Here is a 25140-nt window from a genome sequence, read left to right on the forward strand (position 1 = left end):
TGCAAAGAAAAGGATCATTGTAGATGTGGACTTAAATAGAAAGGCAAAACTGACTTGTAAAACACCTCATAAATCGAGGCAAACACACTGGAAGCTTTTCATTCAGAGAAAGGATTGGGATTTCTGAAGATGTGAATGACACTATTGTGGTCTAAGTATTAAAATCACAACCTGCAAAATACAGCTAACTGTCCCACTTCCAGGTCCTTTGTGCATTGGTTTACTGTTGATGGTGCTAGAAAGAATGTTACACTAATCCATTTTTGTAGGCAACATTGTTAATTATATAAGTGTAAAAGCAAGTTTAATTTTAAACTCGCTTTATAAAGCACAGCTCTCATGTCGTTCTGAAGGAATTGCAGTGCATTGTTAGCATATAACTATGCAGATAAATTGATGTGTTAATGTGCAGCCAAATAATGCTGGTTTGAATGAAGGATGCAGCTTTTGTGTGCAGACTATCCACTTTCTCTTGCCTTCTGTGTATCTTTTCCTTTTCTTTTTAAGCCTTTGTGTCTGAATAGTTTCTGTTCCATTTACCCCTGCACTGCTAAGAATACTTCTTTGCCAGTCCCTCCTGCTCCTCCTGTACTGTGAAATACTTGAGGTTTTTTCCTCCTGATCATCTCCATACTCATTGTGATCCTTTTCAACCCAGGCCATTCTATGATTCTACAGAGAAGTGTTTTTCTCCTGTGTGTTTAAACAGCTGCAATATCTCTGGTGCTTCCATCTCTCCATCCATACCATTGGAGCAGTATATCGGGTATATTAGTCAACTCTCTCCACTTCATAAATCTCTAATGACCTCAGATGAAGGTAAATGAGTAACTGAAAACAGTGAGGCTAGAACGAAGTGTTTGGCATTTCAGTAACGAATTGTCCCCAAAAGGGGTGATATTCAGGATCTCTTAAAAATGTACTCGCTCAGTGCAGCAATATTAGAAGTTGCAAAGGGCTGCAGTTTTTTATTGGCCATCTTCTACCAAAGCTGGCTGATAGTAGCTTATCATCCCAAGACACCTCTGAAGGAAATGATGTTCAGACCTGTGGATGTTAACACTGAAGTTGAGTCTCCTGTTTATTTGTCTGAGTAGTCTGGATGATCACAGAGAAGTTTCCTGTCTTCAAGCAGCTGTCATGGGTGAGAGACTTGTTTTTATATGGTTGACCAGATAGGTATCGCTTGGCTCTTACATTTGGAGAGTCTGGCATGGAAATTGCTGAGCATACCTTGTGTCTCCATTTCACTGGCTACTCTCTGTGCTCTTGCTGTTTTATCTCACTTCTGTGCCTCGAAGCAGGCTTGTATTGGGATTTTGGCAGCCTGTATCACAGATTTAGCGATTAAATAAAAGGAACAAAATATCTGCAGACGCTGATGTTTTCCTTTGTATAAAGGAAAGAGAAGGAAAACATCACCTTTTCTGCCTCTCTCTGGACACTTAGTGGTAGATCCTGAAATGCTGCATGCTATATGGAATTGAGAGCTACTATGGCTGCTAATTAGTGACAGAGTGGTGTTATTGCCTGCTTGTGTTCTTTTGATGAGAAGATTGGAATGGTGCAGAAACCAGCCTGTTCACACTAGGTAAGTGTGTGTGCTGTGAGGTCAGCCTGCTGTAATTCTGGGTCAGTCCCAGGGAGAGTGTGAAGAGGAAGAGGTTTGTCTAAGGGCTGGTTTGATGGCCAGCTTTGTTGATGGAATGGTCTGGAGGCGATGGGATGTGTGGGTCTGGCTCATAGCCACTGACAGGTATGTTGGAGTTTCAGGTGTGCCGGGGAGCTTCTACTGTGTTTAGAAAGGCCAGATCATCTGATGTAGCTGTAAGTTTGCAGGTTTCGGTACTTGAAATGCAAAATGAAGCTCATTTCCACCCACAGGAATGAGTTCCTATAAGTCTAGCAAGACACAGGAGGTGTCCGGCTATCACTGACAGAGAACAACATGCTTCTCAGAAACTACCTCTGGCAGCCCTGCACGCAGTTGCAAGAAGCAATTACCATGAGGCAAGTAGAGCTGTGCTTTGATTGCTGTAGGAAAAACAGAGCTCCTTGGTAGGGAATAAGTGAGCAGAGCTACTTACACTGCTAAGCCTGGTGCTATTGCTCACTTTGTTTGAAACTCGGTGTAAATGGTTTTGTAGGACTGGTGCAGGTAGCTGTGCTCTGCTCTCAGCCCTCCCTGGATCCTCAGTTTCACATGCTTCTTCTTTGGTGATGGCATATCAGATTTCAAGTATGGCTGCATCCTGAGAGGGGTCCAAGTTGCCAGGTAGAAATGTCTGCTCTATCATAGGAGTCACGTGGAAGGAGGTAGTTGCAAAAGGTCAAGATACCTGAATTAAAAGACATGCCAGCCATTAGCAGCTTACTGCGTTAAGCTGTCTTACTTAAGCTGGCTGTTCTCCTGGTTTTCATTAATAAACAAATAGAGGCTGGTGGGGCAAAGAGAAGGAATCGCCTCATTTTTAGAAGCAGAAGCCAAAAATACCTGGGAAAATTCCCAGGTAGGAAACAGGGGAGGTCCAATGTTGTGTGAAGATAACTCGGCATAGTCTGTAGAATGAGTAAATAAACACACCCCGAGAGCTAATGCAAAACACTTACTGAAACAGATACTGTACTCCTTCAACAGGGTGTTTATTAAAAGAAGGAAAAGCCCTGACAGTAAAAATGCTTTGTTCAGAACATGCCCGTTCCTGCTCTCTGTAATTTGCAATTCCACTCTTGTTTTGATGGTTTTGATTCACTTCTACCTTTAAGGAACTTTTCCATAATGCAGAGCCCAAAATCCAGGTCAAACTCTTCCTGTAGTAGCGACTTTCTCAAAGCACAGGCTTTTTTTTTCCCCCCAGAACGTGCAGGCTGGATCTGCAGTGGTTTTGCAACTGACACCTGTATGACTGTGCTTTCACGTAGTTGTACTGTCTGAAGGCTTCAGCATTTAACAGGGATGTGAAAAAGAGACACGACCTCTCTTTTAGGATGTCATATTCAGGGAGAATTATGGCTTCTGGTTGATGGTGTCTTGTTTTTCCCCTTAAACACTTCTTGATGTCGATCTTAGCAGCCTGATACAAGTCGTGACTGGACTGAACCTTGAGCAGCTCTTGTGAGGTAATGAATGCTGCAGATACTGGCCTGATTTGATGGACAAGGAAAGAAGATGAACTTGGGGGGAGGGGGAGGAGGGAAGAGCGCTTCCTCTGCTTTGCTTTGGTCGTTTGGTTCTTTCATATACATTATTCGTAAGGCCTTGCTGTTTCAGACATGCAGGCTGAGATTACCCAAGTAAGTTCTAAGTGCAAAAGAGAAGTAAATTGTGTTCTTGCAGATAAGATGGTTTCACTGATCCGTCAGCTTAACATTTAGGCTGTTACAAAGAACTGACGTCAGTTGAAATGCTTACGACAGCTTGAATTGAGGGGAATTCTAGGGGTATTTCCGCTCTCCTGCAGTAGGATGGGATCGCCACGTGGAGGCAACATGCCATTGGACTTTGCCTGTCATCGATACGGGGGGAGAAATAGGAGGCACGGTTTGTGGTTTGTGCCTGGACTTCTGTTCCAGCTCGTGTAGCTGAGCAGTCCCATGTTTCTGTGCAGCCTGTAGCTTGTGTGTGCTTCGGGCTTTCATAGTGTTGAATCATAACTGCTGCTGGCTGCAGACTGAACCTTCTGGCTAGGAGGAATATGCTTAGACAAGCACACCAGTCAGCCCGACAGGAGTTGCAGAGCAAGTACTTGTGTGTGTGTGCACTCACACACAGGTATGAACATACGTTGTGCTTAATTTGTCTCCTGTAATTGCCACTTTCACCATGAGAGCAACTTAAAATGCAATTATGAAAGTCGAAGTGGGTGATTGCAGAAAAGGATTGCATCCACTAATTTTTTCTGTTAGCAGACTTACGTTGGTGTTTGTTTTTTTCCCTTTAAGTGCCTGTTTAAAAGAATTGGACAACACCTGAGACTCTTGGACTTCACACTTTGTAAAGGTAAACTGATAGGTATGGTGTGTGTCGAAGGGCTCCTGAGGAATGCCCCAAAGGGGAGCAGTCTGCAAAGCCCAGAGGATTGATTACCCTTGTGATACGTGCTCTAGCACGATGGCTGGGGATGTGGAGGTGGCGTTTAGGATTGGAAGCAGAACGCCCCTGCTCTTCCCAAATTTCTGTGCTATGGAAATCAGCTTCTGCAGTTGGTTTAGCAAGATGCTGCTAATTATGATGGTTTCACATTGATCTCTGCCACTTTGCAAAGTATCTTCATGAATGTCGACAAATAGTGTCTCTCCAATCCCTCCAGGTGTTTATTAACAGTAAAAGTAGCGTAAGAGAGTGATTCCAGAAAACAATAGGCACTGGTTCACCTTTGCCATCCATTCTTTGTGTTCACAATGCAGCTCAAAACTCCTGCTATCCAGCTATCCCTGTTCACTTTGGCATGATGCTTTTATCCTTTGCTTATGAAAGTCAAGTTGTATGCATCAAATTATATCACTCTTCTCTCTCGTGTTTTTCTATCTTCTAGAGTACAAGTGGCTTGTGGGTAAAGAACAACGCCTGACTAACAGCTGAAACTGGCTTGGTTTTCCTACTGGGGAAGTGGTCTGATGCAACTCTGAGCTGTTAGGCAGAGAATTTGTTTATCTGGATGAGACAGGTTGAGGAATGATTCATCAACACAGCCCAGTCTCTGCTGAGATGTCAGTGTTGATGTGGAAGGCGGACCACAGGACAGGCCTGGCAGACAAGGGAGCTAGACTTATGTCTGGTTCTGGCACAGTCCATCACAAAGCGCAGAGTACTTTAGCGAGTCCTTGTGGGACTAAACATTTTCAGATGATGAATACGGTCAGGGAAGTCACTAATTTTCATGACATACAGTTTAAGTTCTGAATGTATTTATAGAAAGATTTTTCCTTCCCAGATGCTTTACAGCTGGTACTGTGACAGCAGGTCCTGAGAGGTCAGGAGAAAGAAGGGCAGTTGTCCCATGGCGATACTATCAGCCTTGCATTCAGCCCTAGCTAACACTATGCTTAGGCAGGTAACGATGTTCACAGCAAACTGCTGAGTGTCTCCAGGTAGTAACTGATGGGAGGACTGTAGTACAGGGCAAAATACCTGCACCAGTTGTAATCAAAGCAGGACAGCAGCACTGATCTGTAATATCCAAGGCTCTGTGAACACCCCACTCCTTCCAAGGATCCTGATGCTCCAGCTGGCCTACCTGCACTGAAATCTGTACCCATCCATCTTCACCTCTCCAGCATTGACATGCCTATGCATGCTGTCACAGAGTATAAGAAAAGCATGCTGGAGAAGTGAACTAGTGCTGTGCAGCCCAGTTAAAGTGTAGAATACATCATATGTATTTTGTGTCCAAGCTCAACCTTATCTTCTGCTGTGTATAGAAGGGGAGACAAAACTGAAGTTGTTTTATCAGCTGACAGGAGGCTGCTAAGAAACAGAACTTCGTAACATGTAACTGAAAAAGGTGTCATGAAAAGATCAATATTGTTTTCAATCTGTCTTGTACCTCTTTACCACGATAAAGAATGTGAACAGGAAGCTTTTCTAGATGCTGTCCTTTTTGGCTTCTTCTACCCTTATCCAGTGAGTAACTAAAGAAAGAAATTACACTGTACTGCAGCAGGAGGGTAATTCTAATTATCCCATTTGGACCAAGAGGGGAATGTAAGGCGGACTATGTAACCTCAGTTGGGTGAAAGAGTCCTGCACAGCCATCTTCTATCTCACGCTGGTGAAGGTTTTACTTAGTCTTTGTGTTGCATCCTTCCAATATCAGCAGCTGACTCTCATAATGAAATGATTCCTCTCCTGGCTTCCTTGTCATGTCAATGATTCAAATGGACTGCCTGGTTGAAGTTTGCCTTTATAGAGGTTAAGAAAACTCACGAGTCTTTGTGTTTCTGTTTTCTATGCAGACAGCTGTGAAGCATGTATTGCTGACTCATGATAATAGCATCCATTTCCTCTCTCAGGCCTCGAGTCCATTCATCAGCACCATGTCTCAAGCATGTTTTGTGAGTTCCAGCAGCCAAGCAGTTTTGTGAAAGGCTGTGTAGGTCAGAGGCTCTGTCTGTTAGGGCACGTCCTGTTTGTGCCCTGCTGGGCTGGGATTAGGAATGCATCATCCATTCATGGGCTGCTGCTCGCTGAAGGATTCAGTGAGTGCAAGGTGCACAGCTGACACTTTCTTCTAGCTCGTGTATCTGGAATCTCTGCCTTCTTATCCCTTTCTCTGCCTCTGGTGCAGGAACTGAAATGGCAGGTCCCTTCACAGCCAGGCCCAATGCACACGAGTAGAAGCATGAAAACCTCTAGCGACTTCTCCAGCAGGATCTCTTGTAGAAAGGTTTAAGCATTTAGGCAGTAATAGCTGCCATTTATTATCAGTGGGGCTGTGTTATCTGTCCTGAAGAACGGGGAACACGGGTGTGAAAAGGAAACCTCTTAAGGGTGATGGCAAGTAAACTGGTCCCAGAGCAACACTTGTGTATCCTGCTGAGCTCTTAGTGCTGGGATGGAAGAATGGTCTTTGCCTCTGGTGGGTAGGAAGGCTGGCAATGAGCTGTGTGTACAAGCAGAGATGTGAGCACTTAAAGACCAAACCTCCAGTGCTTTTTCATTACTGGATTGCTTCAGCTTAGCAAGACACACATATTTCATGTGAGCAATAAAAGTCAGCAAGACGTGGTGGAGCACAAACAGCAGGGTGCTGGTGCTTCTAAAGGCCTGCAGTTACTGCTTCCTCTCTAATGGTTGTGATGCTGCTTTTAAAGCATCAGATTTGTTCTCCATTTTAGCAAGAGCTGCGTTGTTGTTTTTCCATGAGGAAATCTTTGGTGTACTTTTCAACCCCTCCTTTTCTTTAAGATCTGAAATGACTTTGAAGCGTCTCCGCCGTAAAGGATGCAAATAAAGCTGGCTGCTCCATGGGAGCGCAATGCAAATAGAAGGCAAAGCAAGGTGTTGGAACATCCATTTTGGTTGAGAAAAGCTTTCCATTTACTGGAACTGCCATTTTTTTAATGGATAGTTATCTAAATGTGTATTCCTGCAACTCTCCATACTCCTCTCTCATAAAGGAGGTTGATTGGCTTCATGTCAGTTTAAGGGAAGTGGACAACAACGCACTCTTTAAAACCCTGTTACTTTCCCTTTTTAAAGGAGAATGTCGCTCATCAGGATTTACTCATTACACGTGTGAGCTCCTTCTGGCTCCGGGATGAAAGGGCTGTTTTACATGATTTGCGTGCTTTGTTCATGTAAAAGCCATAATGCTGTTTTGCTTTTCAGACGGTTGTGAAAAGGCCGAGTTCTCACATACAGGGTGGCTCTTTGCACATCGTGTTATTGGCCACCTCTCCTTCCCTGGAGAAACCACTGTGTTTCTCTCCTTTTTCCTACTTCTCATCTAGGAAAACAGGCTCTGATGAGGCAGAGTGGGGCGATTAGTTGAAGGTGGCCCTTTTTGGGGAGCGATGCTCTGCTTGCTGCCTCAGCCGGGCAACCAGAGGGCAGTGGTTCTGTTGGAGCAGCGCAGCTTCTGCCCGTAAGGACTGCCGAGGGGTGGGCTTTGCTGCCTTGGGAAGAGGTTCCGACGTCCTCGTGGCCGCGGCTGTCCCTCGTGTTAGCGCCGGGTCCGCCCAGCACGTGGCTGCTGCCCCGTGCGCGTGTAAACGTGAGCCGCGGTGGTTCTTCGTGGGGGGCAGGCAGGAGGGACAGCTGTGCGGAGCCCCCGGCTGAAGGGTAAAGCGCGTCCTGCGGGCTCGAGGAGCGGCACGGAGCCCAGTGCCGGGGCTGATGGCGCTGAGCGGTGTCCCGAGCGGCATTCCGGAGCCCGGGGTGGGCATGGGGAATCCGGGCGGCGCGCCTGGCTCCGGGCCTCGCCTCACCGGCCCCTTTCTTCTCGCAGACGGAGGCCGCCGGGGCAAACAGAGCCCTTTTTGTTGGCCGTGCCCGGCCGCCGAGGCGAGGCCGCGGCCCACCCCGCGGGGCTGCCCAGGGCCCGGCCCCGGGCGGGCCGCCCAATGGCGGGGCGGGGCGGGGCGGGCTCGGCGGGGCCGGGGACGCGGCGGCGGCTGCGGTGCGGCGGGACGGCGGGCGGCCCCGCGAGGTGAGGCGCGGCGCGGAGTGACCCCAGCGGGCAGCGCGGAGCGGGCCGGGAGCGCGGGGGAGCCCACAGCCCAGGGCGGCGCTTCTGGCGGCGGGCGGGCCGAGCGGGGAGCGGCCTGAGCGCAGCGCCTGGTGCTGGGCCGCGGCCTCGGGTGCGGGCTGCAGCCTCCGGGGGACCGCAGCGAGCCCTCCCGGGAGCCGCGAGTTCGTCCGGTGCGTGAGTTTGTGTCCGGGTCGGGGTGTCCGCGTGCCGTCAGCTCCCGCTGTTGGCTCGTCGCGCTTCGGACGCTTTGTCGTAATGGAGCTCCGATGAGACAACGGGGGAGGTTTTGTGGAAGGAATGTGGGGTTTGGGTGTATTCGGCGGCGAGGAGCCTGACGGCCTGGCTGTGTGTGCGGTGTGCTGTGCTGTGTGTGCTGTGCTGTGTGTGCTGTGCTGTGTGTGCTGTGCTGTGTGTGCTGTGCTGTGTGTGCTGTGCTGTGTGTTGTGCTGTGTGTGCTGCCCGGGCGTGCGGCTCAGGTGGGACAGCGGCTGCCGTGCCGGGGTGCTCGTGGTCTGCGGCCACAGGGAGAGCGGAGCCCCTTAACGCGGCACTGAGATGGAGCTTGTAAGGGAGTTGAGGAGCGTGGGCTGGAGGGAGAGGCACGCGCACACACACCACAAGTCCTCGCGTGCTGGTGCAGCTGAGGGCTCGTGGTCGTCTTCTCTTTTCAGCACGTTTGTTGGATTTATGGTGCATCAGCTGGTGCCGCTGTGGTGGCACCGCGCAGTAGCGGCAGCAGTAACACCTGAAAGCTTGCACCTGGGAGCTGAAGCTTGTTTCCAGAGCTATCTGCAAGGAGCCTCACAGGGCTCCCACGGCCCTCTATGTAGTGCATGAACCCTGCTGGTTCTGCATGTAGGCTGGGGATGGAGCGCTGCAGTGACTGTCACTGACCAGAAGATGCTGTGCTCGCTGGGCTACTTGAAGCTTCCTTTCCAGATTTACTGCTAGCTGAAAAGCAGCGTCTTGCTTATTTTTGATGTCTGGTGTTTGTTTATAAGGAGATGATCGTGGTAAGCACTTGAGGCAAAGAAACATGGGCTGAGTGAGCGTAAGGGAGATGTAATTCTGTGGCAAAGACATTTTAGGTTTGCATTGACGAAGAGGTAGATGAGATGTGGTCTTGGCTTGCTGGGGCCAGAGCTACTCTCACTTGCTGGTGAATGCTTTGCAAATACAGCCTCCTTCTTCCCGGTGCTTCCAGTTTCTCTCAGGCTTGATTCTTTCCTTCGGGTAGTTCCTTTAACTGGAATGCTTCGTGAACCAGCATTTCTTGTTAATGAATGTCATATGTAGTTAGCTTGCTGCCCACGTAAAGAAGGAATTCTGGTCAGGCCCTGGATTTCTGAATAGATGCTTGCTGGGGATTGCTTCAGTGCTAAATGTTGTTAGGATCGTGCTATCAGCAAGATGTGAGTGAGCCCGCTGGCATTCACTTTTCCTGTTAACACCTGTGAGGAAGGACTTTGCCACCTCCAGCTTGTTTGTCATGGCTTTGCTCTCTCCTGCCTTATCACCAAAGCTAGTACAAAGCCAGGATCTCCTGGTTGATCTTTAGTTTGGCTGCCTGTGTTCCATACCTCCGGGTACCATCTGGCTGCAGCTGAGGAGAAGGCAGCTGGAAGGTTGTATTCGTTAGGCACCCCCAGCAGTGCCTGTCCCTTGGAACGGCTGTTAACTTAGAGCAGGAAGAATGTGTTTATGGAGTGGTTCACTGCTAAATAACCTAAAGGTGACGTGTATAATTAATTCTGAGTAACTCGGGTTGGATAACAGCAGCAAAATCTTTCTATGCTTTCAAGTTGTAGGGGATTCTGTATCAAAGTGATACTGTGGCAGCCAGCTCTGGTTTCTCTTTGTGTTGGTAGGTAGAGGTGTTACCTGTGCAAGTGTCTGCAGATTTCTGCTGCGGTGGTGGTTTCCAATCTGGTGCTCTAAAGGTTTTAGGTCTTGGCAATGGATGAGTGGCCACTCAATCAGGAGAGTGTGGTGAAATAAAACACGCAAAACAGTCTGAGAAAGAAACTTCCTTCTAACTTATCATAACTGGAGCTGGTAGGTCAGCCAATGGGCAGTACGTGCATACTTTTCACGTTGAGGTCATCCTTCTCATGCTTTCTGGTTGTGAACATCATCAGCAGGAGGGCTGCCTCCCTGTGGTGGTTTCCAGCTGTGCTGCTGGGGTGGTCTCTGAAGGACAGAGCCAGCCCAGGCCCTTAGCAGGGATAGGTGTGCTGCTCAGGTGGGCTGTACAAGGCCCAGAATACAACAGCTGGCCCTATCTGCAGAGGCTGCCCTTTGGAGCTGCTGTTCCTTTGGAGCAGGCTGCAGGCCTGGAAGGTGCTGAGCAGCTTGATCCCCTCCTCTGTGTTCCTGTCCTCGCATAGCACATGGCACCAAATGTTTGGCCCTCTAAACTGCATTGGGAACACAAACAACAGCTCTGAGGGCTTTTGTTGTGTTGTTTTTTTCCTCTGCGTCAAATTAAACATCTGTTCTGCTTGCAACAACTGCTGCCACACCATGAAAACAAGGACGCTGTAGAGGTTGGCCTGCTTGAGCTGCAGTAGATCTCTGTAACCGAGATTGCTGCCCACTGATTTAGCCAGGGTACAGTGCAGGCTTGCTAGTAAGATCCAGTTATCTGCTACAGAAATCTGCATTATGACAGCTCTGAACTGCCAGCATTGGTTGAAATGGTTACAGTTTTATATGAGTCATCACTTTAAGGGATGAAGAAAGTTAATTGCTCCTGTTATCTCGGGGTGCGTCCTGGCTTTGTAGCAGAGCCAGGGGGGCGGTTTGGTACCGCTGCAGGAGGAGCCTTACGCTCCCCTTGGCTGTTCCTGGTGGCTTTTCTTGTGCCGTCAGCAGTGTTTGCTGGTTGTGGTGACCTGGTTTAGGGAGCAAAATCAGCAGAAAAATTAATTGGGCGGAAATTAAAATGTCAGCGCTTAAGGAGCGGGGAGGGCAGGAGTTTGAATGTCCTGTTTGTTAACTGCCCTGTGGAATGGTTGCCCTTCTTCTCAGCAGCTGGAATTTTTGACTAGTATTTCATCACGTTTAGTCCTTGCTTTGTTGATGGGATGAAGAGCGCTCGGTCAGGGCTACGTGTTGGTGTTTTCACGTGGGATGCTGTATCTCTGTCCTAGGTTTCGTTTGGACTTTGCTTGGTGTTGAGAAATGGGAGAGATAGAAGGAACATACAGGGTCCTGCAGACTCCTGGCTCTCGTTTGGGCGTCCAGAAGAACACCGGGGTGAGCACTTTGGAGCCGGGGCAGAATCTCTCTACAGCAATGGCATCATCGCCTGCCAAAACACATGAGAGGGACCTGCAGGTCAAGATAAAGATGTTGGACAACACGGTGGAAGTACTTGACATTGAGGTAAGAAAGGTTTGAACCTGATTTCAAGTACTATAAAACTGATGGGATGTGCTGCAAAACAGAGCTGGGACATTTTGGAAGCAATATGAGACAAAAGATTCCTGCAGGGATTTTACCTGCTTACGAGTAGCGAAATGAGTAGGACCTACCTCTTGCTTTTTAAAATCTTGTAGTCTAACAGATGTTTGTGGTTTTACCCGACGTTTATTTAAATAGAAGCACATACTTTCACAAGAAATCTTAACTGTTATTTGCTTTGGGGGAGCACCAAATGGCCCAGGCCAGACTTCTTGCTTTCCTGAGCCACACGCGTCTCCATGGCTTTGGCAGCTGGGAGAGCAGAAAGGCTTTTTTAATGGCTATTTTTCATGTATAATCTTGTATCCTCAAGTGGACTCGTTGATGCTAGAAAGTTTTTGCTTGTTGTCACATTTCCTGAAGATCAGTATCTAAAAGTGTGCTTGCTTAGCAGCTGGGGAGGTCTGCCTTGAGGAATATGAACTGCGCTCAGACTGGGATGGTTCCCTTCCTAAAAAACAATGATTAATAAAAACCTTCTTAAAATCCTTGTTTCACTCTTGGTTACAGTAAGTCAGTCGTGTTTGCTAGCTAGGTGACGTAGCCTTGGATGGATAGCTTTTAGTAGCAGCAGTGGGAGGCATTGAGGCTTTGGCTGCAACAACTCTTGCCCAGAGATGGAGCTGGGGCACAATGTGTAAAGGTGGAATGTGCTTTGCAGCTTGTCTGAGCCTCCCAGGGAGGCAAAAGTGTCTCAAGTGAGAGCTCAGGAGGTGCAGGCAGTTAATCTGAAACTGCTGTGGTGCTCCCAGGGAAGTCGTGCCGTCTTACTGGTTAAACGTGGACCTTGCTTGCATATACTGGAGAGAACAATTCGTGGTTTTTATCATCTATTTTCTTTAAAACTCTGAAGTTAAGGGAGGTGGTGAAGTCTTAAAGAGGAGCAGAACTAAAGAATAAATATGAAAGCCTTTCTTTTGATTGTGCCATCAAAGGGAGATGCATATCATGGCAGAAGACGCTTTCCCTGCTGCCTTTAAGGACTGCAGTGAAGAGCTTTGTCCTCAGAAGATGCTTATTGGCACAGTAGTTGTCTTCTGCAGAGGAGCTCTTTCTCTGCAGAGCTGTGAGGAAGCTGAAGTAGAAGCTTAATATTTTGTGTCTCTTAGAAGGCAGCCTCAAATGATCCACACCAGCAGTTTAAATTGAAGCAGATAAATTGCTGCCATAATGGTCTAATCCTTATGGACTCCTTATTCTCTCCTTTATCCAGCACCTGTTTAAAATACCTACCTGTGTTGTGGCAGGTGCTGGTGGATACCTTCCTTTGGTAGCTCAACCAAGTTTTCTTTTTTAACTCACCAGAGAGCAAAAAGGGGACTGACAAAATGACTGATAGAATGGGGTATAAAATGGGAAAGGGAGTCTTTATGTTATGATATAATCTAGAACAGTGAGTTAAAGGTTGAGTACAGCTGAAATCCGCTGTCTTCTGTCTAAGATCCAGTGTCTCTGTTCTGCCTTGTAAGTTGTTAATTGTGAGTTACTTTAATCTATTTAAGGGAGCTGGTGTTTAAAGCACATTGAGGCAGAACTTCTTTCTGAGGGACGTCCCCTGAATTGTAGGACTTGGAGAAATACTTAAATGCTTTCATATGAGTTTCAGTTTAAGCTATAGATTTTCTCTTTTCACTTCCAAACCGCTTCATTTTTATAATCTTTTCTCCTGCTTATTCAGCTTATTTCACTCAGATCTTCCATGTGCTGTACCGAGGGACACCTGTCTCCTTCCCTCTAAGCTAGACCTGCCCAAATGGGTGCTTTTGCAAACTATGAGATAAATGGCTGGAAAACTCAATTCACTTCAAAGTAAGTGGGGTCTAACAATAGAAGCTCTGCCAGCTTTGCCTTTTTCTTGGAGGCTTTGGATCAGCATAAAAATCAGTCAGGCTCGTGTAAGTGGAGCAGTATGAGCTGGGTTCAGTTTGTCCTCTTAGCTGGTGAGGATCCTGAAAGGCAGCAACGTGAGCTGCAGCGCTGCAGGAATTTGCAGGTGGAAGAAGCTGTGTTTTTATGGCTGTTGAATGCTTTTGCGTTCGGCTGCAGTAGAGCAGCACGTGGGAGGTATGACATCTGTGTCTGTTGGGTCTGTCTGAGCACAGCACATATATCTGCATTAGAGGAAGCAATGGGTCTGCTTCCATGGCATTGCTGGGAGATATTGATGGCAGACAGGTCTGATGCTGTCCTAAAATCCAGGTAAGTGAAATAGCTGGTGTAGGTTACAGAGATCACAGTTCCCATTTCTTTCGCCTGTTTCCTCTGAGGTAATACGTTTATATGGGGACTTTTGCTGTCTGTTTGCTCTGGCTCAGTTCCTTCTGTGCACTGGCTTGTAGGGCGTTGAATGGAATTGCTGCTATGATGTGGAATTAAATATGTTGTTATGTAGGAAATACGTGCTTCCTTATGGGAGTTGTGCTCAGTGCTCCATGTGGGCATTGTGAGCCACCGGGTGAGGTGTAATACTTAAAGTTTACCAAATAGTTTTTGAGTAGAACACCTCAGATGTGGCACAGGAGGCTTCCCCATGTCCGCTCCCTCTGTACTCAGCTCTTTGTTACATGAAGGCTTTTCCCCTCTGCTGCAGAAGTATTAACAGCTTAAATATGTGGGAGGAGGGAGGGCAGGCTGCTTGAATCCTATTAAGCTCTGTACTGAAAGAATCGAGACGCTGTCTTAGTAAGCTCTGTGCTCTGCTTCCCCAACTGGGAAGAAATAGTCGAAATTCCAGAAAGAATCACACCAGATGTTTGTCATTGCTCTGCTTTGGCCATCCTAAATATGGCAAATCAGCAGCCTTAGGGGCTTATTTTTGTCTGACCTCAGCAGCAGAAGTTAGTAATTCACTGTGTAACGTTTGGAGTTATTGTAGGGTTTAAAATAAAAGTAATTGAAGCTTTGCAGCTTTGGGGCTGTCTGGTTCTGCCGTGGGCTTTATAAACCTGTTATTTTGTGTTTGGGGACCTGGCTCTTCTGATGCTATGGAGCAGTGTGGTATTGGGTGGGGAAAGGTAAAGCCGTAGCTTTCATAGGCAGGCTTCTTCTGAGGGGAGATATGCACTTTCTTTGTATTACAGGAACGATTTATTACTTGCACAGTCATTAAAACACAACTGTAATATAAAGGTAATGATAAATGCAGGAGAGCTGTATTGCTCAGCTTAACACAGAGCTGATGTGAAGCTGACCTCTTCTTAAGCTTCCTTTAACTTAGTGGGGAGCGTGCTGAGAGCTTCCTGCTTGGAATTGTTCTGTCTGGAAGAGATCAAGTAAGGTGAACCGATGCATGGCTTAATACTCACTTATGTGGATTGGTTCAACCCCTGTATTGAATTCCTTTCAAATATCTTCCAAAGTAGCTAACACACAATCGAATTTCATGTGTTTTATTTAAAGCATTAGGAACTTGTGAGGAAAATGCAGCGCCAGGCACAGAAATACAGCGTGCTTAGAGGCAGGTCTGAGAAGCTTTTCCTCCTGGAAAAGGGACTTGGCACTGAGCGAGGAGTTTGTGATAGCACAACCTTGGGAACATTCATTTCAATAAACAGGGTTGCAAAAGCATGCCTTTGTGCCATCTGTTTCTCCTTGTAACAGGACGCACTGTTGGCTTCAATGTGCTTGTTTGTGTAAGAAGGTGATGATATAAAATGAAGGTTCCAAAAGCTGTGCTGGGATGGTGACACCTCGTGTGAGAGGTTTGGGGGTTTTAAGGACCGTGATGTTGGGGGTTTGTATTGCGAGTTTAGGGACACACCTGAGGTCTCGTTCTGTTAACATCAGAAGCTGTTTCTACCCAGACTTGAGATGGATGAATGTAGAAGAATTGGAACTATTAACGCCTGCTCACATCAAGCTGTGAGAGGTGAAGGTTCCAGAAGGGGTTCAGAAAACCAAACAGTTACTTGGCAGCTGAGAGATGCTGGTGCGCAGGTGTACTTTCCCAGTCCCAAGATCTGGATTTACATGCTTGACTTCCCTGCTCTCTGGGCTGCTTTTCTTCTGCCTCCCCTGGCAGAATGCTCATGCTCAGCCCTTGCTGGAGCCTTAATGCAAAATGAAAGTGTTCATTAGCTTAAAAGATAACAAAACCAGAAAACCTGCTTCATGGAAACTCCTCGTTAGAGCTGTCCTGTGTATCTGAAATCAGCCTGGCTTAGCAGAGTTGGGCCTCTTAGTCTGCTTCCCTGGCAGGCTGGGGGGAGCCAGCCCAAAGCTGAAGACATAGAGAAGTCTACTGGAAGTGGGAAAACCAGCAGAGCTCCAGTCTTAACTCATCTGGCCTACTGGTATTTATTAACTGTGCTGTGGTATCAAAGCTGGTGTCCAAAGTACAGCGGGGAGTGATGTTAGCACAGCTATGTGAGATAGAGAAAGGTTGAATTAGGCACGGAAGCTTATAAAAAGATACTTCTGATCTTCCCTGTGAAATAAAAGGCCCGATTTGTGCGGGGGATCTTTTCTGACTCTCTTATTTCCTTAATGTTTTAAAATACTTCCCTCAGGTAGGCTTCTCACAGCTATGTGCCAGTTGTTTTTTGGCACTTTGTGTGGAAGTTTACACATAAAACAAGTATTTAATCTTCCTTGAGGTTGATCCTCTTCATTCAGATGCATGGGGAGTATTATGGGAAAGTAACCTTGCAAGCTGCTGTATTTATGAATAGCATTGGGCTGTTGGCTCTATTGGGTCCATGTGAGCCCTGCGGGGTGTGGGTGTTAGCATGGCCAGAGCTAAACCTCAGTTGCTGGTGCTTGAGTGTGTGGTGTGTGTTCATGGTTGGGCTTTGGGGGAACACAGAAATGCCAAATGAAACATGTCGTGCCTTTGTGCCTCCTGGTGAAAGCCCATCCGGCCTTGTTGATGCCAGCTTGGCTGGTAGTTCTGACATGTAAGTGTAATTGCTGGACAAAGGCTTGTGGTTTATAAGCTGTGAACAAAGGGAGGCAAGGCATTGTATTTAAAATAACATGCTCTGTCTTTAACATGTGTATGTGTGTATAACTAAGTGTGAAATGACGCCATGCAAGTTCCCGGTGTACATACAGTTTACATGCCATGGCGTGGCATGTTGGAGGAGGTGTAGTGATTTGCACAAATGAGTACAGCCTTGTCACTAGCAGCACTGGGAGGAAAAATAGCCATCATCAGTCTCTCATCATGTAGTTTCTTAGCCTGGATTAAACTGTTCTACAGCCTATGTGAGCCAAATGGCTGCTGAGATGTTCTGTTAGGAGCCCTGGTTTCTTGATGTGGCACATGGCGTATTTTGGAGGGCAGCTGAGGAGGGCATCCCGGTCCGGTCAAAAGGGATCATTTTTATAACTAGGCACTCATATCTCTTCTTGGTTTCAGCCACCAAGTTGTTTAAAGCCCGACACGGTGCACATATCTAATAGAGCATGCTGACATGGGCTCTCTTCTCTTCCAGTATGGAAAATAACTGAGAATTTTGCTCGTCTCCTGGTGGATGCTCTGCATGCTGTTTGTGTATCCCAGCACTAGTGCTCTGTTGGAACTTGGGACCACTTTGTCTCCACGTGCTACTTGCTGCAATATACATTTCCCACTTTGGTTCACATAATTCCCTCCCTCTTTTCCCATGTCAATGAATGACTGTTCTCCTACTTTTGGGCACCCAGCAGGTCCAGCTGCTCTGGAGGAGCACGTTTGTTGGGTAGAGCTGGTTCAGTTGGCAGTGAGCTGCTTTAACACTTTGTGAACTATTAAGTGATCACATACTTGAAAGCTAACCTTAATACTGTGACAGAAATCCCTTGGAAGCAGCACCACGTGTGCTGGGCCTTGCTGCCCCGGCACAATTGGAACCCGTGTGGTGATGGGAGCTGTGCCTCACTCTTCTGTTTCCATGCGTATAATTTCATGCTTCACATAGGGCGTGCTAATTTAAGTTTGCCATAGTTGCAGGTCAACAATAAACGGTGCTTAAAACAATCTGTGGGATGCTAAAGAAGAAAGATGGAGAGCAAACTGTGTGTTTAACTTGTGCCTGTGGTAGCTAAGTGTCCGGCTATCGGAAGCAGCAGCTATTTTAGCTATGGGGTGGGTGCATAGCAGCAGTGCTCCTGTGCAGTTAGCTCTGCATCGAGATGTACTGCCCAGATGTGGGCTGAGAGCACGAATGGAAGCTTCCCAAGTTTGCTATGTAGTTGTGGGTGCTTGAAGTTTTGGAAATGGGATGGTAAGATTAGTCCCATTGGTAGGAACCTCACAGTAATTATTTCGGTTACCTTGAATATGCTGATACCAGTAATGGCTGGAAGCAGCCCTATAAATCTTGTGTGTTCTGTTGGCTCTTGCAGCTATTGACCTAATTCTGGGACAAATCAGGGTTGCCTTTTGTAAGTGACAGGTAGGAACAGCCATGGCATGAAGTGGCAGAAGGAATGTTCAGAATGCTAACTAGCATTAAAGGCGCATTTGGCTGAGCACGTGAATGTAGAGAAATGATGCATCTCCCTTTAGCAGGTCTGTGTTTGGAGGCAGGGACCATTTCCATCCGAGTTAGTTCCAATCAGAATAGAGGAAACCTCAGAAGTACTAAAAAAAGAGGAACAATTATCTTTACTTTTCCAACCTCTGGATTAAAAACTAGATGTGGAGCTTTAATATCCCCACATTTTCAGCTGTGAAAGTTGCTACTAATGAATGGTGTTGTCATATTATTTCCTTCTTTATAATAGATGTGGTTTGTGCATAGTCTGTATTCATAAATGCCATTTTTGTTTACACCTAACATTCGTGATATTTAGTATTAGGGAGATTCTGAAGTGTTTTTGATATTTCAAGCTACATTTGGACAGAGATCTAACAGACTTTAGAAGGAATATAGATAAACAGAGCTCTGCGATCACTGACTTGTTTGTATATTTCTGGTTAAGAAAGGAAATAACAAGTTCAGTGTAACTACTGCATGGAATCATCAATTGCTGCTTTTCAATCTACCAAAAAAGGAGAGGTCACTTTTTCATTGGGAAGGCCACTGAAGTGCACTGAGAGGGGGGAGAAAAAGCCCATTCATTGCATTTAAACGAGGGAGTCTTTATATAAGTGGATTCCTCTGACTTTGGGTGCTCTGCCCCGGCCCTTTGCCAGCAGTGGTGTAAAATACACACTGCTTCCTCCCATGCATATGCTGCTTACTGGGGGGGTTTGGTCTGCAAACAGTTGCAGACTCTCAGGTCAGCTGCTGTTTGCTGCAGCTGGCAGCCAGTGGTTCCTGCAGCTCTGGCTTGCACAGAAGTTTCCATTCTATACCTCTGTTTTATAACTCTCCGTTTATCCCGGCTCTTGGCATTTGGACTGAAACTTTTCCAGCCTAACTGCTGCTGCTGCCAAGCTGTATTTTGGTTTTGGAAAGCCTGAGCGAGGGCAGTTTGTCTGCTCTGGAAAATGAGAGGAATAGTTTTGGGTTTTATATATATATATATAAATATATATATATATATAGTGTTGTTTTTTTGTTTGTTTTTTTTTTGGAGGGGGTTTGTTTGAAAGTTATGATACGTGGAAGTTAGAAAGTTAAGATGTTCTAGAGGACAGATTAAAGAGGTGCTGAGGAAGAATTGGTTTTGATGGTACTGAACTGTGGTCTGCAGAAAATACATGCTGTGTGTGCCTCGCTTGTTCTGCCGTCTTGCTGAGTGCTTGTGCAGCAAAGGGAGGATCTTCCCTTGCAAACCTGTATGCAGCACTGACATGAAAGCGGGATCACTGTGACCTTTGTGTCAGCTTTAATGGGCATCCCCGTATCCTGGTAGGAGATGGAGGAGAAACTGAGTGTGTGCAGCAGTGAATTTATACATACATGAAACCATTCCAAACATCCTTCACATGTGGGAGCAGCTGAGGCCTGAGCAGCTCTTTGTGGGGTAGCTCTGCTCAGCTCACCTGCCTGGTCTTCCTGTTTCCCTGGGAAAGATGATCTATTCATTAAGCATACAGTAATAATTTCCATTAAAATTCCAGATTCTCATAGCTCTTTGAGGGAGGAGGGGGGGAAAAAAAGAAAACCTTTCTGAAAACTGCAAAGCTTTAGCTGAAGTGCCTGCAGGCTGAATGCATCATTCACCTTAAGTACAGGCCTGGGTTGCTGCTTGGAGTTAGGTTAGTGCCATTGCCATCTGCAGCATTGCTGTCAGGGTACCACGCTTGCATGATTTCAAGGAGTTCTGAGCTGAATATACAAGTTTATTAGAAGAAAATCTGATCCTCTGAACTGCCTTCTCATGAGGACTTCTTAAGAGCCTGTAGTTAAGTTAGGGCTGGGCTGCTGGGGGAAGCTTTTGTTAGCTGCCTGTTGAATGTTGTGCGCTGTTTGGGGTTTGCTTCTATTTTGTGTGTGTGTGGAATAATTTAGTAGTTTGGTAATACCATTACTTGTCATCCTGGCAGCATATAAAGAGTAATTGAGAACTGTGGAATGGAAAGTATGCCGTGCTGGGAGCCCATACTGAAAATGGGCCCTTTCTGAGAGGCATTCATGCAGCTTCTTGCCCTGACGTCAAAGCGACAGTAATTAAGTAATTCCTTGGAAGATTTGGCTTTCTGCTGCTTCCATGCAGATTGAATGACAACGTGGAGCTGTCTGCTGCAGAGCTACACTGTCATTTTTGTGAGCTTTGAAGTTGCAAGAGGCGGCTCAGAAGGGATGGTTGGTTGTATCGCAGCATAGGAACTCGAAATAGGTAAACATAACAGGCAGCTTGAGGGACTAAATAGCTATAAGGGGAGTTTTTCCACTAGGTTTGGGATAGAATGAAAGGCTGTGTTCCATCTCAAGCTTCGTAACTAATTTCTATTTGAAAAACGTCCTTTAAAATGGGCCACAAAGGTTGCTTTGTATTTGGAAGGAAATATATGATGGGATTCAGTTCAGTTTGGGTTGAGTTGTTTAACCTGTTGCTGTAAGTGACACCTACGTTTATAGCTAGTAAAAGGAATTAGGCAATAACTGTAAAACTATAGTAAAATAATTTTACACTCAACATTTGGATGGCACCTTTATAACTTAATCAGTTGTAACAGTTTCCTCTTGCTCTATTATTCTGTTACCCATTCGCATTAATTCTTCATTCCCCTGCGATATTCAGAGTGATTCAGAATAGTAGAACTCAGAGACTGAGAGGATAAAGCGGTCTCTCTATACCACCTGGATTTGTGAGCACTGTGTATGAGCAGTAGAAGGCTGTCAGAAATGTGCTTCTGTGTTTTCTGAAGGGATGGAGTACTTGTGCTATTGTTTCATCTGTTTGTGCTTTAAATTTCAGGGTGAGATCTCAATTACAGGTGATGATGAGGCCAGACAAGTATGTGTTTTAATTCATTCCATGCTTGGTTTACAGCTGCCCCAAGCCCTGGGGGCAGTGTTTAGGCCATCTGCATGAACTAAAGCTGACCTGGCTCTGGCCCATGAGGTCAGGGGCTGTCAACAGCAATTCAGTCCTGCCTTGAGACTCATGTACAGCACTTACAAGGAACAGTTAGGTCTCTTAAAGGAAGGATGCTTTTTGGGTGAACTTGAGGCAGATTGCTTATAGAAACTGGGTAATAGCTGTAGGCAGTTATTAGATCTGTCATCTCAACTTCTCATTTTCTTTACCTGGAGCGTATTCTTCCTGGCCTTGTCTTAAATGGAGTGCACCTTAGCAGTCCAATTAAAGAGCTGCCACTGTGATGTGTCTATGATATGAACGCCCTTTCTATGAACTGGAGTACGAAGATGAGTGGACCATCATGAGGCACAAAGCTTATAGAGTCATGGAGGCGTAGATCAGTTTAAAGATGGTGCATGGAGAGATTGGAAGAAAGTACATTATGGTTTGATTGGGTTAATTTCAACAGCTGTATATAAATAGCCATGGGTAGGACAGAATTTCCTTTCTCCTAACAGCACGGTTTGGCTTCAGAGCTATGTAACTATCACCAAGCATTGTTTGCAGGTTAATGCAGGCTTATTAATCTTAACAGGCAATGGTTGGAACTGGGGTTACATCTCATTTCACAAATGAGAAATCAGAGATATATTGTTGCAGCACATCTTCTGCTCAGTGACTTCTGGAAATGAATGGGTCTGTGTTCTTAGAAAGTACCATCATGAGACTTGTCTGGAGAAAGAAGAGAACGCTTCTCTCTGTGTTGTGTGCTTGGGAGATAACACGGCTGATACATCTCCATATCCACTGATGTGACCAGGAACTGGATCGTTGCTGCTCACTTGCAGGTTAATTTGAAGTTTCAGCCTCAGTGGGTTGATCCAACAGGATGCCCAAAGCTTCCTCAAGGAATGGGGTTTACACCATGTGAATTTGCCTGACTGACTTCACACTTATGGCTGCTTTTGTGGGTAACCATAACTCATGAGAGCAGGGATGAGGAAACGAGCTGCTTTCCCACCGCTTGCTGTCCTTTTATTTCTTTCCTCCTTTCTGATGGCATTGTGTCCAGCTGACTGTTCACATTGGTCAGATTACCAAAGCTGTTCCAAGCTTGAAGTTCTGCAGAGTTGTCATGATTTCTCACTGAAGCTTCTTTGAAACAAGATGGAGATATTCAGCCAACTTGCACAGCCCTAAAAACAGGCAGAGATTCTTTTTCTCTCGTGAATTCTTGCAAGTCTCCATAATGCAAAGCAACCTCCCTGACTTTATGGTGTATGGTATGTATGTAGGGTATGTAGGGTATGTATGGTATGGTGTAGGGGTATGTATGGTACCCCTCTCTATTTCAACCCAAAGAGCCCACTCTTTGTTGGGTACTTTCAGTTGTGCATTTGATCAGACTATTAGATTGATAACGTGTTACAGCATCTGTCCCTTTAAAAAGAGTCAGTTTCAGAACTGTTCGTGTCTGTTGCAATGGGAAAAACATGGTGTGCTCTGGAGCTCTGACTTTTCCAAATAAATGAGATCTGAGTGGTGTGAATGCCTAGGTGTGTTTTGCTGGCAAATGTGGGCTAATGAAAACAAGGCAGAGAGGGGAAATGATTTGTTCACAGTCCTATAGGGAGAGAGAGAGAGAAAGAGAATGGTATTTCCATTGGCAGTTTGCTATAGAATCATAGAATCCTTAAGGTTGGAAGGGACCTTTAAAGGTCCTTATCCAGCTCCCCTGCAGTGAGCAGGGACACACACAGCTCCATCAGGCTGCTCAGGGCCTGATCCAGCCTCAGCATCCAGTATGTGCCAGGCCAGCACTGTGCTACTGGCTGTTAGGTCTCATCCTGCCAGCACGTACATTTGGGATGAGTTCATGCTTTCTCTCCTTCCTGGCAGCTTTTGTGCGTTGCTGGAACTGTTAACAAGGGGTGTGAGAACTCTTTGAACCCTTGTCTGTACAATCTAGATGCTCTGATGTGTGCCTTCACAAGCAGCATTGTCCTTGCAGCGGCTGCTGCAACCATGTGGCAATAGGTGCCGAGTTTGGGGTGTGGAAGTTTCCCCTTTTCTCCCACGTGTTGGTTTTGTGGCATCGTACCCAGCTGAACAAAGGCAGTGGGGGGACTGCATTACAGATGTGGTGGCAGAAGGCATTGCAAATGGCTTACAAATAGCTGACCTCCAGGGGCCTTTCTAGCTTCATTCTCTGCGATCCTATGAAACTTGTCTGTTTTGAGCTATGTCTGTATATTGGTTATTTACAGAGTTAAAGTAACGAAGGCGGTCAATGCTGATGTGAAAAATCTTTGAGATTCTTTCCTAAAGTTTCCTAAGATGCCGTATTTTATTTATTAATCTTTTTCTTGTTTGCTGTCCCGTTTAGTCAAAATATTATGGCCAGGCGTTACTGACAGAAGTTTACAAGCACCTGAATTTAATTGAATCGGACTACTTTGGAATTGAGTTCCAGAACATCCAGTCGTACTGGGTACGTATAATCCCCCAACTAATTTGTTACACTAAAAAGGTTGCTGAAGGTTCCAGTCCTGTTAGAGTCCTTTGTAGGGCTGTCTCTGATTGCTGCTCCTACTTCACTCATCAGAACAAGGACAGCTACTAAAGTTAAATTAAGGAATTGCTACAGCAAGGGAAAAATGCATGTGCATGAACTACTTAGTTTGAATTTACCATAGATGTTTTCGCATTGGATTCAGATGTGAATGCCAGTTGGTCATTTTTCTTTCCCTTCCCTTTCAGATTTGGCTGGAACCTATGAAACCTGTTGTTAAACAAGTACGGAGTAAGTAGTTTTAAAAAAAGGAAGTTTTCCTTAATTTGCATTTACTTTATGTGGGCTGCTTGCATAATTCCTACTTGATTTACTGGTTATGCTTCCCTGAAAATTGTATTTGGTGGCGGTGATAATGACTCCTGTTTGGGCATGCAAACCTGTTGTTTTTATTATGGAGTATGTGGTGGGTGGGATGGAAAATTACTGAGCATATGATTTTTTTTCTCTCTCTGTGATAAATATCTGGATAGGTTGGATCAGCTGGTGGTGAGTTTGTGAAACGTGCTGTCTGTGAGCTTTTCTCAAGTGTGTTGTCTTAAAATGGGGATGGATATTGTGAGCAAGGAGGGGTAATACCTGCAATCGGGATCCTTTCTGAGAGCTGATTGCCTTTCAGAAAGACTACAGAAACTGCATTGCCTTCTCCAGTGTTGTGGTTTGCCAGGCAAAGCTCAGAACTGGTTGAGATTGCAGGTATTTACACATTGGAGGAGCAGGGGTGGTGACAGCACTGTGTGAGTGGCTGCAGCTTCAGTGCAGTTGTGAAGTTTCAGAGAGTCACAGAAGGGCTGAGCTTGGAAGTGCCTCTGGATCCACCTGGTCCCACTCCTACTCCACCCACAGTAGGGTGTCCACTACTTCTAGCCAAGGTCTGAATCTTATACATGCCTTCTAGAAATAAGAACAAACAATGGAGATGATCAACATTTCCATTCAGATCCATTATAGGTAATCACCTGTTTGGGGATAAAGAAAACTTTGCTTTGGATGATGTGGATTTTGTTCTTGATTAGCTTCAGAAGGAATGTAGTCAGCTTTACCATAGCCCGGTATGGTGCTATGGTTTGTGGGCTAACAGGAGCCGTTGTGTGTGTCTGTGCAGGTTTGTTTGTTGCAGAAACATCTCCGTGGAGCCCATTTTTAATGCTGCAGTTACTATGCCCCTTGTCGGACCACAAAGGGTCTGAAATTAGAAGAGTGTTTCCATACGTTGATCTAAATGTTAATGGTTATGCATGTTTGCTTTTGGGAAAAAGCAAAAGGGAATTGGGTTTCACATCCATGGCATTTGGTTGTAGCAGGGTTTTCCTTAGTCACTGAGCGTACGTTCAGACTTTTGGCTTCCTAATAGGCAGGCAATATATAGATAAAATTTGGGTGCCATCTCTGAGGACTATAAGTTTGTATGGGGCTGGTATTAACCATAACACCGGGGTACTTTTTGGTGCTTGTTCTCTTGGTTTGTTCTCAGATTTTATTTCTTACAGCGAATCCTGCATCTTGGTTGAG

General features: G+C 45.9%; 1 protein-coding gene across 7 annotated transcripts in view; it reads left to right on the forward strand.

Moving 5' to 3' along the window:
* Positions 1 to 7666: 7666 nt before the first annotated feature.
* The window catches only part of FARP2 (FERM, ARH/RhoGEF and pleckstrin domain protein 2), a 53494-nt gene continuing 36020 nt past the window's right edge, over positions 7667 to 25140 (forward strand). For 4 of the 7 annotated variants that reach the window (XR_011904679.1, XR_011904680.1, XM_072344749.1 and 1 more), the window contains exons 1-4: positions 8084 to 8150; positions 11345 to 11579; positions 23443 to 23547; positions 23817 to 23859. Coding sequence is in view for 5 of the 7 variants with exons in the window: in XM_072344749.1 (XP_072200850.1) it covers positions 11376 to 11579; positions 23443 to 23547; positions 23817 to 23859 (352 nt within the window). In the remaining 2 variants the exon portion in view is untranslated. Of the gene's footprint in view, positions 7784 to 8083; positions 8151 to 8226; positions 8363 to 11344; positions 11580 to 20301; positions 20370 to 23442; positions 23548 to 23816; positions 23860 to 25140 lie in introns of those variants that run through there. The other 3 variants (XM_072344752.1, XM_072344750.1, XM_072344754.1) reach the window with 3 other exon arrangements.

The sequence above is a fragment of the Excalfactoria chinensis genome, chromosome 9 (assembly GCF_039878825.1).
Source record: "Excalfactoria chinensis isolate bCotChi1 chromosome 9, bCotChi1.hap2, whole genome shotgun sequence".
NCBI lineage: Eukaryota > Metazoa > Chordata > Aves > Galliformes > Phasianidae > Excalfactoria > Excalfactoria chinensis.